The sequence below is a fragment of the Lonchura striata genome, chromosome 1, assembly GCF_046129695.1.
Source record: "Lonchura striata isolate bLonStr1 chromosome 1, bLonStr1.mat, whole genome shotgun sequence".
Taxonomy (NCBI): domain Eukaryota; kingdom Metazoa; phylum Chordata; class Aves; order Passeriformes; family Estrildidae; genus Lonchura; species Lonchura striata.
Window position 1 is genome coordinate 146,639,852 of NC_134603.1, and position 19,789 is coordinate 146,659,640.

Here is a 19,789-nt window from a genome sequence, read left to right on the forward strand (position 1 = left end):
CTGCTTCACCCCTTTTCTTCCCATTAGTTGATAGGAGAAGTGGTTGTTAGGCACTAGAAAAGTGGACTTTGCCCTGGTCTGTCTCTTAAAGACACTTAGCTCCTCTCTAGAAAGCACGAGTTAGAAATGGTTAAATTCCAAAGGGAAAAATCTTGCTATTTGTTTACCTGATAAGGGAGTTTTCTGAATAGTTTTGATTTTTTTAGGTATTACTGTGACTTTAAGCTGACATTAAAAACAGTTAAATTGTTTGCTCATGGCATTTCTTCAAAAAAACTATTATAAGTAACTCCCTCCCCCTTTCCCTGTTCTCGGTTCCAGGGAATGCTAAAGAGAGGAGTGACTTGGCATAGTTTTCAGTCTGGATCCAAGCATGTTGAATAACTTTGTCCCAGGGGAGAATTAAAAAAAATGCAGCAGATGGCAGCAATGATGCATCAGACTTCCTATCCTTAGGAACAGTGTAGCTGCAGGCACTTGGAGTCTTCCTGGGTTGGATAAGGAGTGGGGGGAGGGTAGTTTTCCTCTGATCTTACTTTACAATTTCAAAGCAGACTTGTTGAAGAGGGGATGTACTTTTTTTGTCAATTCAGCAATCTTTTATGATCAGAGTTAGTGGAATATTAATTGCCATAAGGTGCACAACCAGTGGAAAAATAGCACCGGGTTAAGTGTTCATCTGAAAGAACATTGGAAATAGAGTTTAAGGGTCTGTCTTGTCTTACACTCCTACATATTTTCAATATCTTTTTAAAAAACAGAGTAGAGTGGTGCTGTAGTTGTACACTCTGTAAGCTTTCTGAAGTATGGAGTCCAAATCTGAAATAGTAGCAATGCATTTGAGAGAAGGTCTGAGTGATGTGAAGTAATGGAAAGGCAAATAAGAACAAATCTGTTTAGGGCAGAAAAAGATTGCTGGGTATTTTCAGCTTTTTTATTGGGCTTTTATATTTGAAGAAACAGAACCACTTTTTATTAGTAACTACAAGAACTCACAGTAATAGAAGTATTTCAATATGTAAATACATGTGTATAAAAAAGATTTTGTTATGAGGTCAGAAGGAGTCTGTATATGTACAAAAATGAAAACTATACTGAGGACAGACTTTTGGAAGGAATAGCATTCAGCCAAATTACTTTTTAAATATTTCTGAATTTTTAGTAAAAGGATACAGGGTTTTTTTCTGAGCTTAAGTATAATTAATCCTGTCACAGTACCATGAGGTGGGTAAATGATCTTGAAGCCCCCTTCAGTGCTGTAAGTCACTTAGGAATTATGTATTCTTTTTATTTTCATGCAGATAACAAATTTTAAAAAAAGGCTTGGAACAGAATTAGCTTCTGATAACGTACAATGACTGCTCAATGGAATACATGAGGTCTTATCTATCTTTAGCCTGTTTTTCCTAAAGAAGTAATTGTGGTGTAGGTTCAGCTCTGGGGGAAGGGAGGAGAAGGAGAAAATGGTCCAAAAAGTGTTTGATCTACACATCAGATTTAAACATGTAAAGTCAGAATGCATTTGTCCTTGTATAGAAGGTGGGAGTTGTATTAAATATGAAAACAAGTAGTTTCTGGCACACGTGGGCATTGTGAAATATGTTGTTTAAATATTTTAATGATTTGGATGGACAAAACTTTTTAGGAAGTTAAACAATAGAAGTTCATGAGACTCGGTAATACTCCTAAACAGACTGTAACCTTATTGGAAGGAGTATTTGGCTTGAATATTACAGTGTATATGATGAAATACTGAAACATTGCTCAGCAACTGGGATTTGGACTTTGAGTGGCAATGACATATGAACCCCTGCATGGTTTTAAAGTGTGCTATTTTTAGCAGTTGGGTGTTGGCTTGTCTCCTCAGTAGCCATAGAAAGTTTGTGTAAAGAGGAGGGTGATTTGCAATGAGAAGACCCCCTGACACTGCTTATTAAACATGGGCTGCTGCTTCAGTAAGGAATTGAGTAACAGCACAAGTGAGGAAAAAACCAGCTTGTTACAAAAATCTGTGGAAGAGGAAGCACCAAAGTCAAGGATAAGTAAAACTTTATCTTCAATTTTTGGAACTGTGGAAAGCCAGGATCTGCATACAGTGGGAAGGACAGTTAATGGGGCAGCTGTGACAGTCGGCATTGAACGTGTTTGTAGTGATGATTGTGCAGTGTCAGATTCTAAATTTGGTTTTTGGGGTAGAAGAGGAAAGTATTCGTCATATAACAGCATGGGGAATACTCCCCATGTGAGCCCTAGGAGGACATATGGCAGACCTTTTAGCTTCTTTAATTCCTTTAGTCACCTCTTGAAAGTCTCTGGTACGTATGGAAATCTGCACACAAGTGAAGAAGATAAAGATAAGATTATTAAAAAAAGAGCACCTAAAAAACTTATTAGTAATGATCAGCATGTGAACAATATAGAAAATAATAGCACTATTAATAATGAGAATGTAGCTTCACAGGAGCGTTGCTTGTTTGACCATATTTCTAATTCACGTGTACCAGATATCTTAGACAAAGGCTTACAGAGTGAAATTTCCTTAAATAGAAATTCTCTGGAGGATTATGCAGTTACATGTGACCATTCAAGGCAAAATGAAACAACAGTAAATCTTGAAGACAGCAAGAGTGACAGCTTACAGAAAGTTTCGAGTTCATATAGAGAGATGTCTCCAACATTTTCCTGTCTTTATGTAGACAACAGTCAAAATGTGAAAGACAAGGAGTTTTACAGCATTTGTGTTGTAGATGCCGAAGATCTGAAAGGGGATGAAGAGGTGCCAGCTACTGTGCATGAAGAGACTGCAGCAGACGTAGATAACTCAGCTGTTACTGATGAAGGAATGTGCACCATGGCACGACCTCTAGACAGGGGAAAGGAATTTCCAATGAAACAATTGGCACAAGTGGAAGCTGAGTCTAATTCACAGAAAGAACTGTTTGAGTATAAAAAGGAGGATAGCTCAAACCTGGAGAAAAAGGATACAAAGGAATATTGTAGCCTAGATATCCAGCGTTCTTTTGATAACTTACTGACTGATGGGTGTCAGGTGCATAGGTTAAATACTGACAGTACAGTAACAGATGTCTTAAAAGCAAAAGTGCCTGGTGAAATCATCCCTGAGAATCAGCAAGAGGAGGTATATACCATGGGTTGTGCTGCCAGTTGGAATGAATCACTGCATACAGCTTGTGATTCTGTAAAGCCTGTGGATGCTGCTGAAGAGGACCAATACAGCCCTGATTCAGAAAAGGTGAAAAACAGTGATTGTATTTCCAATGTATTGTTAAACACTGGACTATCAAATTCAGGAAAAACTGAAGGAAGTAATCATTCTGATGTTGTAGCACTTGTTGTGCCACTAACTAGGCATTCCTCAAGCGTCGTAGAGCAAATAAATACTAAACAGGTGGTAGACAACATAGCTGATAACGTTAAATTGTCATTGGAGTTACATGAAATGGATAGTGTAGACAAACTTGATGAAGAAGTCTGCTTTCTAGAGCCAGAAAGTGAAGTAAACTCAAATGTGGAAAAGAAAACACTTGACAGAACATATGGTGATAGCCAAACATTTTCACCAGACTCTAGTGAACATTGCAGCAGTTTTGAAGAATCCTTGAAAGAGGGAGAGAAATGCACTGGTACAGTTTCTCATAGCTGTGAAGCTTTGAACATGACTGAAACACAGCTAAACTTGGAGGAAGGTTCTGATTTTCAAACTCATATTAAGGGTTGCACTGAAATCAAGACATCATCTGAAGCTGCAATTCACGTTGGCATGGAGGAAGATACCTGTGTGTGTGCCACTGAACTAAAAGGTGACTTGCTTGAGGAAGCTAGTAACTTGAGCAGAACTGGATCAGGGATAAGTGATGGCACTGTGGAACCTCATGCACATAATGCAAGCAGAGGTGAAATGTTCCTAAAGGAAAACAACCTAGAGTGTCAGGTTTCACAAGAGTTACTAGAAAATAAAGACAAAGTATGCAAATATTCAAATTCAGATAACAAAACCAGTGTCTCTTCTGTGTCTGTAGAATGTGAGCATATGAGTAAATTAGATGTGAACAGCAGACAAGATGAACAACAGGATGTATGTTCCTTCCACACAGTGGAAAATCAATGGAGTGCAGAGACTGAGTCAGCCAAAATAGCTGGGCATGTAGCAGAATCTGTAAAACAGACAAAATTTGAAGGTCAACTAAATAAGTCCATTGATAACAAGGCAGAAAATGTAAACCAGAACCTGAATAGTAACATTGCTGATTGTGATAAAGGCATCTTCAATTGCAGTAAAGGCTTGGCTGACAGTCAGAATGCTGCCTCAGACTCCACTGTACCTGCAGCCACGGACAGTTATATGGACAGGAGTGTAAAATTAAAAGGTGCCACTAAAAATCTGGAAGATGCCAGTAAACTCTTAAATAAAGACCATAATGTTTTGCCTTTATTGTGTCAAAATGCATGTTGTCATGAGCATGATAAGCCAGCAGAAGAGCCTGAGTTGTGTTACTGTGCCAGTCCAGAGCCAGAAGTTGCGAACACTCAAGCTTCTGTTGGGCCTTTTACTGAGGAAAGATCAGAAACTCTTGAAAAAAGTATGTGTGATGTAAATGAATGTAGTCTTCAGGAAGGTGAAGTAAACCAGTATGTCAGCATCCATGCAGAGGAGAACCTCACTGATTTTGGTTTATCAGCTGAGAATCTAGAACCTTCTACCAGGGGGAATTTGGAGCAGTTGCAAGCCAAGACTGTTGAACTGAAAAACACCAGTTACATATTAAATACTGAGATGAATGACTTGACCACAAGCTGGGAACAGATGCAGCCAGATCACAAGATTTTCTCAAACAAAGAGCTTGGAGTTTGTGTTGACCCAAAGCAGGTAGACAAATACGCTGCTACTCCTTCTTATGAAATACCCAGTGCCTCTCCTGGTGCAGCAGGATTTCAGCAAGGCAGAGAGCAGTGTGTGTTAGGTCTGATGGAAGATGGATCAAGTGACCAGAAGCAGTCCTATGACCTGGAGAGACAAAATCCTCACGTTGAAATGTGGTCACATTTCATCAATCTTCAGACTGGTAATGCTGATTGGACAAATCAGCTGCTTTCTGACACAGTTCCTTCTGCTAATGGTGAATATCTAGTGGGCTTTTTATGGAATAATGCGGCTTCTAATGATACCATGAAGAATGACAGACTGTGTATAGTTAGTGAAAACTTCCAAAATGAACCTGAAAATTTAACAAGTGCTTCATATGCAGTGGAAACATACCCATATCAGCTGCTAGCACCGGAACATGCTGGTACGTGGGGATGGCACAATAAAGACGAACTTGTAAGTATTCTGCAGAAGTGATTTGCCCTAAAAGCTGAAGCTAGAAGTTTGACTAAGCCAAGTCAAACTGTGGTTTCATTAGTTAAATAGATGTTATTTTGTCCTAAACCCGATGACTCCCTTTCCTTTGAAAAACCAAATGCTGTACAGAATGCAGAAGTCAAAAATTTTGCTGAATATTGGTTTTTTTTGTTCTGTTTACTTTGCTAATGACTAAACTGTCACACAAAGTAACTTGATTTCAGGTTCTCAGTTTCAGCTGAACTTAAGATAAACAGTGTGCAGAAAGGAAGCTTGCTACAAACCATTCTTAATGCTCTTCAGCTTTGTACAGGAAGAAATGTTTGTAGATTTCCTGAAGATCTTGTTTGGTAGCAATTGGGAAATCTCTTCCTCACTTCTGGAGGTGAATAGTGCTGTAGAGAACAGTGTCTGCAGAAGTAAGAGGAAGGACCTAGGATGGATCTTGGCTAGCTGGGTTAAGAAACAAGTGAAGCTGTCTGGACACAATCCTGAGCTGCTCTGTGGACCCTGCTCAGGTGGGGAGGTTGGACTGGATGACCTCCAGTGGTCCCCTCCAGCCTTACCCACTCTGCAGAAGTCAACCTGTAGCAGCTGCTGCTCCTTTTCCTTCCCTGCTGAGCTTCCCTGAAATTGTTCCCCTCACCCACTGTTGGAATAGTTGGAACAGCTGCTCTGACCTTGCCCAGTATTGCAGTGTGGGCAGTTGATTGTGCTCGAGGCTGTTTGCTGTCTCCTGGGGGAATATCTTATATTAATGGAAACTGATGGATCTTGCTGTCATCTTTGAATCTTACTATGCAAGTAGTTAATGTCAAACACTTCTGCTTTTTGTTAAGTCTTCTCTGTCATTCAAGAGATGTGTTTAAGAAAAATTTGTAAGGTTTTTTTATTTTCTGGATATATTTTCTATGCACTGTGATAAGTATTTGGTTGTATGTGTTTAAGAAGATTTAAAGCTTTATGGGGTTTTGGAGTGCCTGTCTTTACACAGTGTAATGTTCCTAGCATCTCTAAATTTAGAAAGCAAATTTTTAATAAGCTTTTTTAGTGTCTTATCATGAGCAATATTCTTTCCCAGTGTAATTACATTAAAACACTCAGCATATGTTTTGTGTGGAATAACTCAATGCATTTTGCCCAAACATAAGCAAAACAAATCTCATGTTACTCTAAAGTATTGTAGTAGATGTTTGCACTGCAGAGATCTATCACTCTTAAGCACAGATGTGACCATTTATATGATGGCTGTATATAACCATATGTAATCATTAAATGTGTCCATTTCCAATCCAGTTTAAAAGAGGTTATTTTGAGATTATTTAACTGGATGTGGTTATTCATCCTTTTTTGTCCTAATGCCCTGTTCCTCCTCTAAAATAACAGAAATTGTCATGTGCATCTTGCCGCTTTCAGTTTTCCAGAATGTTTCATTAAAACTGTTACATGGTTATATAATTTCACAAAAATCCCTGTACTTTTGTATTTTCTTGATTTCTTTTTAGTATTATTTTGTAGAAACAGATACAATAGCAATATAATTAATATCAGGTAGACATGTATATTAGAGAACTGCCTGAAGTCTAGGTCAAGTACAGGCTGAGTTAGTTTGTCAAAGGCAAAGAATGAAATGTTTGTTGTCATTTGCTTGGATAGCATTTTCTGGTGGTTCTTAATCAGGGAAATGAGATCCTGTGCACTACAATTCAGTTGTGTTTGTACCTGAAATGATTATGGGAATTAAGTTAATATATTCAGGTGTGAAAAAAACATGATAGTAAAATCTTGAGTTGTACGTCTGATACTTTTACTTGAAACTGAATGTATCTGTGCACTAGATGCCTGCTGTGTATCCCCAAAATGTGTAATCAATTTCATTTTGCAGGAGTCAGCCAAGGTTTCTGAATTAAACCCCAATGCAAAGGTGTGGGGAAATCATATGTTACACTTGGAAGCAAGTGGTGCCACTGATGGTAGCGTGAGCAAAACGTGGGAAGAAATACCTGACCAGCCTCCAGATTCCTGTACAGAAGGTATGAATAAGAGTTTCTAGCTGTTGCTCAAGCAGAAGTTAAAATTCGGTGCAGCACTGTCTCGATTTTAATTTTCTGTTAAAAAATGTAAAGCAAGTAGGCAATCACTTTTATTTCAGATGTAGTTTTAACTCTGGCATTGTTGTGATTAGAAAGAACACTTTTGAGTGTGTCTGTGACGTGTGCTGCAGGACTGGATGCCAATGGCGATGGCGACAAAAAGCACCAGAACGCGGTGCTGACAGAGCTGCCGGAGCCGAGCGCGGCCATCCCGGGCTCAGAGCAGGCGGATATGAACCCTTTGGCTCTCGATCATTCCGACTATGAGTCTATGCATGAAACCACCCAGACAGGTAAGAGAAAGCTAAGATGTGCTTGGACTTAGTTTAAAAACAAACTAAACACATACTTTGAGCTGAACAGTGAGCATCTGAAAAACAAAAAAAGCCCCCCAAACTATACCAATGCCTCATTCAATATATGCATTCTTTAACCAGACCCTAGCAATTCCTGTCTCTTTTGCAGTCAAATTTGGATGTGTTTAGAGGCCAGTCTCCTCCTGGTTTAAATCTTAGAAGGTGCTGCACAGAATCAAACAAATGCATGTTTCTAGCTGGGTCAGGTACTGAGGTGAGATTCACATGCAGTTTTTGTCTCAAGTAGTAATGTTAATGTAGGGAAAGACCCGTTTTGTACTTGAAATGCTAAAATAAGCAACATTTTAGTATTAACTTCTTCACATTCTTACTTAACTTCCAGAATTTCTCTTCAGTGCTACTGTTAGTAGCTGTAGTCTATACCAGATGGTATGTTTTAAGAAGCTTCTGGAAACTAGCTCATATTCCATAACTATATTTTTGAAAATCTTCTCCGAGTTAATGTGTTGGTAATTTAGAGTGAGACCAGAAGTTCCTCCATTGCATTGTTCCCTTGCATTGCTTTAGTCAGGGTTTTGTCAGCCAGAAATTGGTTACTTTCCTGAGAATGGAGCACAGATCTACGAGCCAAATCACTTCGGTATTTACTTTGAGATGCGCTTGTAGCTGTAGCTGTTCTGAAAGTGCTTTGGATTTTTATGTATTTGGAGAACAGAGGTTAACAAGTGAAGTCAGACATGGTTTCTCTTTTTTGTCTTAAATAAAAAGAGTTGCCATGAAATTTCAGGGATTGGTAACTAACACATAATGAGCATCTACTGAATTTGAAAATTGATTACCACTTATGTAGTCAGTAACAGACATGATGGCTTGTTTAAAATAGATACTGTGTAATATAGCAGAGCTACTTTTTAATTTGAAGTATTTTAATTATTAGGTGGAAATGAACAGTTGCAGCCAGAAGGTCAGGAAGATTTACGAGAATTACTGAAAAAGACACTGGAATTCTGTTTATCTAGGTATGTATTTACATAAATGTACCAAACTGGAGGATGACTAACTGCTTGGGATGTATGTTATTACATTTCTTAGTTGTCACCTAAATCTGAGTGGAAAGGATTAGAATTTGGAAAAAGTAACACATAAATTTCAGAGTGTTGTGTTGATGTACCTCTTAAAACTTACCTGAAACCTCTGTGCCTAATGTATAAACTAGCAAATATATGGGTTTGAAATGAAAGTAGTTATAAGCAATTACAGATCAGGCAAATTTTTATGATCTTTACTGCTCATAATTAAAACCGAATCATTTAAGCCATTTAGCAAGCTTTAAGCCAGTGATTTTCATTAATTAGCAAAAATGCTGAAGGAATCGGCCTTCTACTATGTGTTGAATTTTTGTCTTAAGTTTACTGGACAAAGTTAATCTGTGACATTTCCCTATTTTTTTTTCTCCTAACAGAGAAAATCTTGCCAGTGACATGTACCTTATATCACAGATGGACAGTGATCAGTATGTGCCAATAATGACAGTAGCAAATCTTGATCATGTCAAGAAACTCAGTACTGATATGGATTTGATTGTTGAAGTGCTGAGATGTAAGTAAAAGTTCCTGTGTGCTGGAAAGCATTAGATCATCACAGTTTTAGGACTAGTTTTATCAAAGCTGCTCTGTATTCCAGCTATTGAATAATGATCTATGCACATAAGAATTAACGATTTTAAATTGTGGGATGTGGTTCTGTAAAGACAGGTGGGGAAAAAGGCTTGGAGGAGTCTCACTCTGTTGAAGAGAACCTTCAATGTATAGAAATCAACTGCATCAGTCATGGAAGCTCTATGGAAGCTCTGTGGGCCAAGACCCTGGGGGTGGTTTCCAAGGGGGATCTTACAGTTGGCATCTGCTACTAACCTAAACCAAGACAATAAGGCCAACAGAGCAATATTTGTGTCACTTAAGTGAGCTTTGGGTCAGCCAAGCCCAGTTCTTACAGTTGATTTCAATGGCTTAGATATTTGTTGGAAGAACAATACAGCAGCTCATGTCATCCATCAAGTTTCTGGAATGTGCAGAGGACTGTTTCCCCATAGGAGTGTTAGATGTGCCAACCAGGAATGAGGCACTGCTGGACTTCCTGCCCAGAAACTGAGAAAACCTGCTTTGTGCATCTCAGTCAGTGCAGGCCTTGGCTGCACCAGTCACAGAACTGTAGCGTTTGGGGTTGTGCTGAGCACACTGAGTGTTTCTAAGGTTTAACATTTTGCAAGAGCAAACTTGAGCTTGTTCAGAGCACAGCTGGGAGGAATTCTGTGGGAAGTTTCCATGGAGGATAAAGACACTAACTATACTAGTGCTGGGAGTTCTCTCCTGGAAGCACAAAAACATTTCATCCCCTGTAAAGGTAAGGGAAGTAGGTGGATCAAGAGACCCCCTTGGCTTAACTCTGTGCTTCTGAGTCTGCTCAAAACAAGAGAGAGGCATACCAGAGATGGAAAGGGAAATGAATACCTAGTGGAAGCTACAAGGGCGTTGCCAGGGTGTGTATAGATGCAGTTAGAAATGGAAAAGCTCAGCTCAAAATGAGTTTGGCCACAGCTACAAATTTTGTAAAAGACTAGGAAGCATTCTTCAGGCATGTAAATGATGAACAAAAACATTGTCTGCTTGTTTCTTAATGTTCAAAAATATTTGAGGCTCTGCATTGTAAGTCTATGTTCACAGCATCTTTTGGAGTGCAAAGCTACTAGGTTTGTTGACAGCTAAAATACATTCTTGTCTTTTCTTTCTTAGCGTTGCCTTTAGTTCAAGTGGATGAAAAGGGAGAAAAAGTTCGGCCAAATCAGAATCGCTGTATTGTGATTTTACGTGAAGTACCTGAATCTACTCCCATTGAAGTAAGTGTTCCCTTGTTCAGTAAAGAACACTTTTCCCTTAGGACTTGGAAGTTAGATTTCTTCTAAATATCAATAAGCACCTCACATTTTTTGCTAAACTGTTAGTTTCTAATAGCACTTCTTAAACTTAGTTTATTGTCTTTGCTTGGGTAAGAAATATTTTTGGTAGACACATGGTGCTCATAGCAAGACTGTGGTAGAATCTGTAGTTCCTCAGAGGGCTGGGAAACTGATAGTGCTGTTTTTGGTAGAGATACATCATTTTCATGGCTTTATCCAACCTATATGCACTTGGTGCTCTCAGATCCATGGATAAATAGACAAAGACGAAAGAACATAAGCCTTAGACTAGAAAATGCCACTGCTGCACCTTGAAGCTTGTTCAAGTAAAGTAGTTAAAGCTTTGTAAATGTTTCCGTAATGATGAGGTGAGAGGTGTCAATAAGTCACTAAGAATCTCCACTGGCTTGTGGAATGAGTGCAAGACTGGAAAACTTTATTCTCTGAAAGATACTAAATGTCACTCTGATGAAACAGGGACTATGACATATGGAAATACTAGAAAAAATCATGGGGTCATATTTAACCATCTTGCATTTTCAAGAAGGAGGAGAAGGTGCAGATTCTTGATGATGGGTATATATTTAAGTTTCTCTTCTATTTAATTTTACAAAGAAGACTAAAAGATTCTGAAAGAGTTGCTCCTCTTAATAGCCATCATACAAAAATGAGAAGTACTTCAGTTTAGAAACTGGTAACAAAAAAGTAAGTGGCCTTAATAAAAGGAACATGAAACAAAATGCTAAAAGGAACTGGGGGGAGAAGTTGGATATATGTTATGTACATAGCTTTAAAATAGTGGCTACTTCTAGCTTTCCAAATTTAATGTAGCCTTTCAAAGACTTTCTAACTCTTAGTATTGTAGATTTTTTTTTCTGTCACGAGTTCATCAGGTTGGATATATTACCACTGGTTCACTCTTAAATGTTTGACAAAAAAGTTCTGAGTTGTCTTTATTTTCAGAAGAGTTGTTCTCCAGTGAAATGTTTTATACATTGGATTTAAATTTGTTGTGCTGGGAAAATCTAGATTTAACTAACCAGATTTAATAGCCTCTGTTTTCTAGCACAACAGAGTCAGGCTTTATTTAAGCAGCAAAACTCCAAGATGCTGTAAGGCCTCCCAAGTTGTTTTACCTTTTGATGCTGCTCATCTCAAATCTGTTACAAAACAAAAAAAAAAATGCAAATAAATTAAAAAAAAAAATCCAGGCTCTGTTTCTCCTGTAGAAACTAGCCAGTCATGTTTGAGGTAACATAAGCTGTGTTTTAAATACATGAATCTGTAGACATTTGAGTTAAAGTTTAGTTGCAGGTTTCTGCTGAAAAGGCAGAATTTTCCTATCCCATACCATATGCACAGGTTTTCATGTGGCTCCATGGCTTTGGGGACAGGGGAGAAATAGACATCTTTCTGCATTTGATACCAAGTTTAAATGTCTTCTCTAGCCTAAATAGCTTCCAGCTAAACCTCTCTTGCAATATGGCCTTAGTGCTAGTTTTAAGTCCTTCCACTGGGGAGATTGGAGAGAGCTGACACTACTGCAGGTGTTCTGAACTATTCCGTTATGTTTCGTAAGCCCAACAGTGCTTTCTGTCTTTCTTTCTCAGTGTCAGAGTTTTGCATTTTACATTGATGTTTTCTTCTCTCCATCCTTCCCCGCCTCCTTTTCAAACCACTTTCCCCAGGAGGTTGAAGCACTTTTCAAAGGAGATAATTTGCCTAAGTTCATCAACTGTGAGTTTGCCTATAATGACAATTGGTTCATCACATTTGAATCGGAAGCTGATGCACAGCAGGTAATGCTGTTTTTTGAAGCATATTAGAATGTAAGAGTAAATAAGGATGATACGAGGGTGAATTGACAGGTTGTAAACTGTATTACAAATGTGTAACAAAAAGAAAAACAGTAATGCTTTCCCTTAGGTAGTATCCAGTCTTCAGTAACTATTAAACATAACAAGAGGTTTGTTTTTTTTTTTTTGTCTTTCACATTTCCTGGCTTCCTGGCTAAAGCTATGATTTTTTTGTACTGAGGGTGTTGACTTTTTTGGTGGCACATTGAAATGCTTCAATCATAACCATTAGAGTCTTGTTTTAGTGCTACTGAAGCACTTAATGATAAGTTAAATGTTACTAAGTGCAGATGATGTATGAGAGTTTGCTATACTGTAACATTAGCAGATACTCTAAGAATTATTGTTAGACTTAGCCTGTCAAAACTTAAGTTTCCTTTATTTAAATTACATTTGACAAATCTAACAATTTCTTTTTTATAAAGGCTTATAGATACCTTAGAGAAGAAGTGAAGACTTTCCAAGGAAAACCAATTAAGGTAAATAGAGGTTTATGATGTTAGGGGTGGGGTGTGTGTATGTTCTGGTGGTGCTCACTGTGATTTCTAATACAAATTTAAGTGGTCCAGTCTCAGCAGCTGTTTGACCTGGAGGTGGGTTTAGAAATGTAGCACATATGACTTCACTTTTCCTCATTTCTGTCAGTGGTATATCCAGCCCAGCATCAGGCAGCAGGGAAGCATTCAGCTGTTCCTGCTGTCCTTGAAGGACAAAGCAGTGACTGATAAGTGTCCAGTAAAAGTTTGAGAGCTGCTAATTTGAACCATCCTGATATAATCTGAAAGACTGCTGCAATAAATAATCTAATCTCCTTTGCAGGCAAGGATAAAAGCAAAGGCAATAGCTATAAACACATTTTTGCCAAAGAATGGATATAGACCTCTGGATATGAACCTCTACACGCAGCAGCGCTACACAACATCCTTTTACATACCTCCAGTATACAGTCCCCAGCAGCACTTCCCACTGTACAGCCTAATTGGCCCACAGACTTGGTCAGCCACACACAGCTACCTTGACCCTTCACTGGTAAGTCTTTTGATTCTGAAACAGTTGTATTCTTTTCCAAGCTGATACTATTTTCTTACTGAGGTGTAGGAAACATACCTGTCCTGAAGAGAGGAGTTTAAGATTCTGGTTCTTGAAAAACAGTCCTTCAAAATCCATGCCATGATATACAAGATGGATTATTTGAAAATTGTGTCTGATCTCAGACTGGAGTGTGGTTCTCTTCTTAAACTTTTCTTAAACCTCTTAGGTTTTGAGGCAGTTCTTTACTAAAGACTTGTCAAGATACCAAGTTATCTTGATCCTCTAGCAGGAATTTGGGTTGTAGGTTAACATGCTGAATTGCTCTGTTTGGCATGTTCTTAAAGTAGAATACTTTCTGTGCAATAGTAGCATCTCTTTTGGCAATGACAAGTAAAATTGCTTTTGCTAATTAGAGAAATCACTTTAAAATTGCTTTCTAAATTATTTTCTTAAAGGGACTGTTGGTAAGGCTTGAAGCTATGGTGGAAGCAATAAATCCTTAAATACTCTATTGAGATATCTGCTGTATCCTGCAGTGCTGCTTCTGTCTTTTCTGCATTGTGACAATGTCATCAGAATTACCTTGGCCCCTTTTAGTTTGCCTTTGTTACCCTACAAATACGTGGAGCTTCCTGTAATGACTGGGAGGCTCAGGTTTCCTATGTGGAGCCTCTTTCTCCCCTCTGGAGATGCCTCTTTACTTGTGGCTCAAAGAAAAAAGGGGAGCAATGCTCAAAATTACAAGTTCTTTAGATGTTATTTTTTTGGCAGAGGATTAAAGTGTCCTTGAACAAACTTGAGCAAACATCCTCTGTGCTGAACCACAGCTAATTAAAAAGTTGGTGTGCTAAACATTTCACACACAGAGAAGGAAACCAGAGCCCTTGCAGGGGGAGGCGTTGTCCTGGGGATGGAGAATGTGGAGGAGACAAGGTAACACAGTGAGCAGTGTTAGTCCAGGAAAAAACTGTCTTGTTAAGCAGCAATGAATGTGAGTCTGCCTGTAGATAAACTAAGACTGGCTGTTGTACAGTCTTGCTCTGGTATACTGAAGGAGCTGGATGGAATAGTATGGAAGACATAGATTAATAAACCAAAGGTTCAAACACATCATACTGTCTTGTCTATCTGTAACTTTTTGTATCCAAGAAAGCTTACTAGTCCTATCCTCTGGGGAAGACTTGAGCCTGCCAGCATTAAAGAGCTCAAACTGTTCTTAGCAAAACAGGAAATCAACTGTCTGTGCTTTGCTTTTCACTGTTCTGCAGTGTATTGTGATTGGTTAGCTGAATTTTATGTACATGACTGTAACGTGATGTTTCTTGATTCTTTTGTAGGAAGAGCTATATTTGAATAGAAATCACTTGAGGAGGACAGGGACCATGAGGAACCATGACACAGCAATAATTTTCATGAGACAGGGTTGCAGTTTGCATATAGAGATTTGTGTGAAAATACAGCAAAGTTTCTCTATTCTACTTCAACATAAACTGTACTTTCTCTCATCTCTAATTTGAGATTGAATTCCCCAGTAGTGTGGGCATACCATTTTGGTTATGAAACTTGAATATGGCAATATTCCTCAGGATTCTAAAACTACCTCATTCTTCATCATGTACTTAAATCATATTTGAGAAAAGATCTAGTTTTTCCTGTTCGGGGGGAAAAAAAAAGAAATTGAAAAGAAAGTATATTTGAACCAGTTGACTTCTGTGGAGATGCTTTCGGTATTATTGGAAAATGGGAGAAATATTTTTTCCCTCCAAAAGGATCACACATCATTATAATAAAGAAGAGTTCAATATTGCTAGGGTCCCTAATATGTTCAGTGTCTTCTCATTTTTCAAGTTCAGTGGTTGCTTACTAGCTTTGATTGAATTTTGCAGCATTCAGGTTGTAACTCTTAAACCAGAAAGCACTTCAAAGCATTATTTTGATGAAACTTTGTTCCTCAAGGAGCTTTGTTACAGGCCTTCTTTAATGGCCTTTTTCTGAAGCCTGAGGTAGCATTTGCTGTTGTGCATACTAGATTAGGCTAGCAGTAGTTTAAGACCCTTCTGTGTTAAATTTTGTTTTCCATTGATTAGTGATTTAACTTGCACAAGAAACATTTTTCAAGTTTAAATGTACCTTTATAGCAAATGGCCTTGATCTCAGCTGTTTCTCAACACTTAATAGAATGTAGAAAGAATCTTTTTGTTCTGCATTGTAGTTATTTTCAGGAGGAAAAGACAAGCAAGCATTTGCTGATGCTAACAATAATATTCCTTAAATGAAACTCACACATTTAAATAAAAAAGACAAAAGTGTGATAGTGAGGTTGGTGAAATTACTTTGAACATGCTTCAGGTTTTGAGGCATCTTTTTACTACAGGATAGTAATATGCTTCCACCCCAGAAAATGTTTTGCTAATGTTGTTTCTTCAGACGAGAAGACAGTGTTTCACATGTAGAATAAGGTGGTAATATCTGAAAATCATCAGAGTTCCACTTAACATCCACTTATTCTCTAGGCTTTATTTAGATGTCAAATGGAAGTAGAATAAGGAGCTTAAAGGAAGTTGTTGGGTTTTTTAAGGGAGGTATTCACATACAATTATAAGAGAAACAGTTACAGGCCATGTAGATTAGAAGCTCTGACAAAGAAGTATCTTGGTACTCCAAAGTCATGAGTCAGTGGTATGATGTGAAATAGGAGGATAGCTATTTAACTTACAGCCAAGAGTTCTAGCTTGATGTTTTTCAATCTTCTTGAACTATCATAAGTTGAATATGTGTAGTGGCTAACTTCTCAGAAAAACAGAAGCTTGGGGTTTTTTCAGAAATTTTGTAAGTTAGCTACAAGGCAGTAGACAGATACTCTGTTGCTGTTTGAGACAACCTTTAGAGTACTGTCCTGCACAGAATGGCATAAAATATGGGGTTAAGAAAAGTAATACTCAGTTTGTTTTTAATGAAAAGCATGCAATACATTTTTTTAGGTAACACCATTTCCAAATACTGGATTTATAAATGGGTTCACATCTCCAACCTTCAAGCCTGCTGCTTCTCCACTGACAACACTCAGACAATATCCTCCCAGAAACAGGCAAGTTCATCTATCTTTTAACAATACTGTTGCATTATCTGGCACATGGGGTTTTCATCTGCTTATTTTAGTAACACCAGCTAACTTGAGAATACTTGTGAAACTGAACCTGGTGCCAGAGTTGAGGCCAAAGGGCAGATGGTGCTCCTGATGTTAATGGATGTAGTGTTTTGAGATGTAAATGGACAATCTGAAAGCAGAGAACGTGTCTGTTCTGTGATTTAGGGTAATAAGCTGAAATATTCTGAGATGACATGTCATCAGCAGGATTATTCATCTAGTAAAGGTCTAGTTGAAAACAGAGAGGGAAAAGATTAATTTTGATAATTCACATGACCTGTTAAAATGAATATTGATCATTCTTATAAATGAAATAAGTGATAAAGGACTGAAGATCTTGCTTCTTCTGAATTCTGTGAATAGGCTTAGGCCTCAGAAGATCTCTGATAGTGCACGTATGTTGAAATGACTTTTGAATTTATAGGAATCCTAGCAAGTCACATATACGACATACAATACCCAGTGCAGAAAGGGGACCTGGGCTTCTAGACAGTCCTACAATATTCAACTTTTCTGCTGATCGTTTAATCAATGGCGTCAGGAGTCCACAGACGCGGCAGCCGGGACAAAGCAGGACACGGGTGCAGAGCGCGACCACCAGTTACACCAAGAGGGAAGTGGGAACTGGGCGGATGGAACAGACCAGCCTTGACTCGTCCCCTGGATTAGGGAGAGGAAGGTGAGTGTGCTCTGTAGTTGTCCTCTGAACAGCCAAGTACTGCTGCTTCTAAACTGCTGTTTAGTAGAGGTGTGGTATGTTACTGTTCTCAATGCTGCTTTAAACTCAATCTCTCCTCAAACCTAAAATCTTGCCAAGTACTTCACAGAAAGTGTTAAATACAGAACAAAGGCAAAGCAGACTTGCATACTTTCCCACCAGATGAAAATTATTATTGGCAACTGATGAACAATTTAGATCTATAAGATGTAATCCTCTATCCTTTCTTCATCTGGTGCAAGAAAGTTTTTGTATGTTGTTTGACTTTATTGAAGAAATTCTGCTCAATTCCATTGTTCAGCATTGTAGATTGTACACCTGAATGTGTATTAGCAGTGCTCATTCTTCACGTTTTCGGTTGAAGCATCAGAATTTTGACCAAATTGGACATACACAACAGCAAAGATGATGGATTGGGTAGAGGGAGGAAAAACTGCTACAGGCAACTAAGGAAACTATTGTTATATTGTTTTGAAAGCAACCAAACAAAAACCACAACCAATTACCTGAGGAGCTGAAAATTTGCATATTTATAAATACAGTTCTAATATGTGCTTTGTAAAAGTACTGTGCAGCCTTGATAATGGCTGTATTTATGACTTCATGTAAATCACATTTTGAGTGACTTACCGAATTGGAAGATAAGTGTTTTGCAGATGATCCTATTTCAGACTTGTATCATTGCAAAATTAAATGGGTATTTTGTGTAAGGGTTGTAATACTTTTCTAAATCTAATTTACCAAATTGTATTATAACTACTACATGAAAGTATGATTAAGAACTCAGGAAACAAGATTGCTCAGAAATGTACAGGAATAGTCCGTACTTTAAATTATATTTTGATGTTTCAGTATTTAATACATTTAGAATAATAAAAGTCAAACTAACTTAGAAAATATATTGATACTGAATTAGAATGCAGTGCAAATTTTACAGTGCTGATTGGAAGGGCTTCACCTGAAGAAGGGCTGAAAATGTTTTGAAGGAGCCTTACCTGGATTGAAAATAGTTAGCTGTATTTGAGAAGTTACACTGGTATACAAAAATTCCTGACCCCCTTATTTAGATACTGTAATATTTTGTCTAACCCTAGTATGTAATCTCTACTGAGATGCTTTTAGCATTTGTCGTAGCACAGGAATTACTTGTAACCAGTGTATTCTTACACCGACTTGCACAAGATGTATACCTTTATTTTAAGGACAGAGGACAGGTTCTAGGAATTTTTCCCTAAAACATTTCTTAGTAACCTGTGTAGAACGAAGATGGATGAAATAGCAATTGGAATTAATTTCTCCTCTTTTCATTAACTGCTTTCCATCCATTTATAGGCAAGATTCTCATATCTTCATTCTTTCCCTTAGGAAAAACTCATACGGCTACCGAAAGAAAAGGGAGGACAAGTTTACAGTGAGTGTTCATGATCTTATTTGTCTTTAATAAAAGTAGAGTAACAAGGCAAGAGTGTGGATATTATGTGGAGTAGCAGGTGACATAAGTTACTGCAGAAGCAGTTGTACATCAGTTGATTAAAGCTCTTTAGTCATGTGAGCTTACTGCATTTGGGTGTCAGAGATTTTCCATTAATGCAGAAGTCAGGGAAAAGCTAAAATTACTCTTGCAGTAGCAGGAAATTTCCATCTCAGTTTTTGTCAACATGCCAGTGTTCACATTCAGGAATAACTAAACATCTGGAGTTCAAAACAATTGATACTTCATTGTCAATCATGGTGACAGTGAAGAACATTGTATAGATCCTTGTGGCATAATGTGTAGCAAAAATATTTGTTATGAAGTGGTCAGTTCATTTTCTTAAATGCCTCTTCAAGTGCCACCAGGTAAGGGTATGCTAAAACTATTAAAATACTGTGGTTTTGGGAAACTGAAATTCAAGGTTAATACCAAAGTAGACTTGATACTTGAAAAGGCTGCACTAAATGTAGAAGAGAAAAAACATGTTTTTGTAGGATTTAAGGTTTGGTGTGATAAAACCAGTTGTTTCTTTGGAATTCATTTTTGCCACACATGGCACATTCATGAAGTTGAACCAGGTTATTTCCTTATTCATGTTACAATTCTAAAGTAACGCTACTGCATGAGCCATAACACATTCCTAAAGGTTTGGAATCACAGCATTTATGTGTTTGTGGCTCCTGTTCAGGCTGTTCAATGGCCTGAGTGAACTTAGATAAAGGAGCAGGAAAGTTTAGCAAGTGATTCCTTCCTTTTGATTGCTTTTAGTTCTCATCAGACTTCCCAGAGGCAGTGAGACCAGATTGCATGTAGGATTCACAGTACTTCTTCCT

At 38.0% G+C, this 19,789-nt stretch overlaps 1 protein-coding gene across 3 annotated transcripts in view; it reads left to right on the plus strand.

Annotated features, from left to right (window-relative positions):
- Nucleotides 1–19,789, plus strand: part of LARP4B (La ribonucleoprotein 4B) — a 54,522-nt gene that overhangs the window by 23,360 nt on the left and 11,373 nt on the right. The window contains exons 1-12 of one of the 3 annotated variants that reach the window (XM_021528805.2): nucleotides 469–5,341; nucleotides 7,248–7,395; nucleotides 7,587–7,748; nucleotides 8,710–8,791; nucleotides 9,235–9,371; nucleotides 10,565–10,668; nucleotides 12,417–12,527; nucleotides 13,010–13,063; nucleotides 13,404–13,613; nucleotides 16,598–16,704; nucleotides 17,189–17,443; nucleotides 18,848–18,893. In XM_021528805.2, coding sequence (XP_021384480.2) covers nucleotides 1,940–5,341; nucleotides 7,248–7,395; nucleotides 7,587–7,748; nucleotides 8,710–8,791; nucleotides 9,235–9,371; nucleotides 10,565–10,668; nucleotides 12,417–12,527; nucleotides 13,010–13,063; nucleotides 13,404–13,613; nucleotides 16,598–16,704; nucleotides 17,189–17,443; nucleotides 18,848–18,893 — 4,818 coding nt within the window. In that variant the 5' untranslated portion in view covers nucleotides 469–1,939. Of the gene's footprint in view, nucleotides 1–468; nucleotides 5,342–7,247; nucleotides 7,396–7,586; nucleotides 7,749–8,709; nucleotides 8,792–9,234; nucleotides 9,372–10,564; nucleotides 10,669–12,416; nucleotides 12,528–13,009; nucleotides 13,064–13,403; nucleotides 13,614–16,597; nucleotides 16,705–17,188; nucleotides 17,444–18,847; nucleotides 18,894–19,789 lie in introns of those variants that run through there. The other 2 variants (XM_021528806.2, XM_021528807.2) reach the window with 2 other exon arrangements.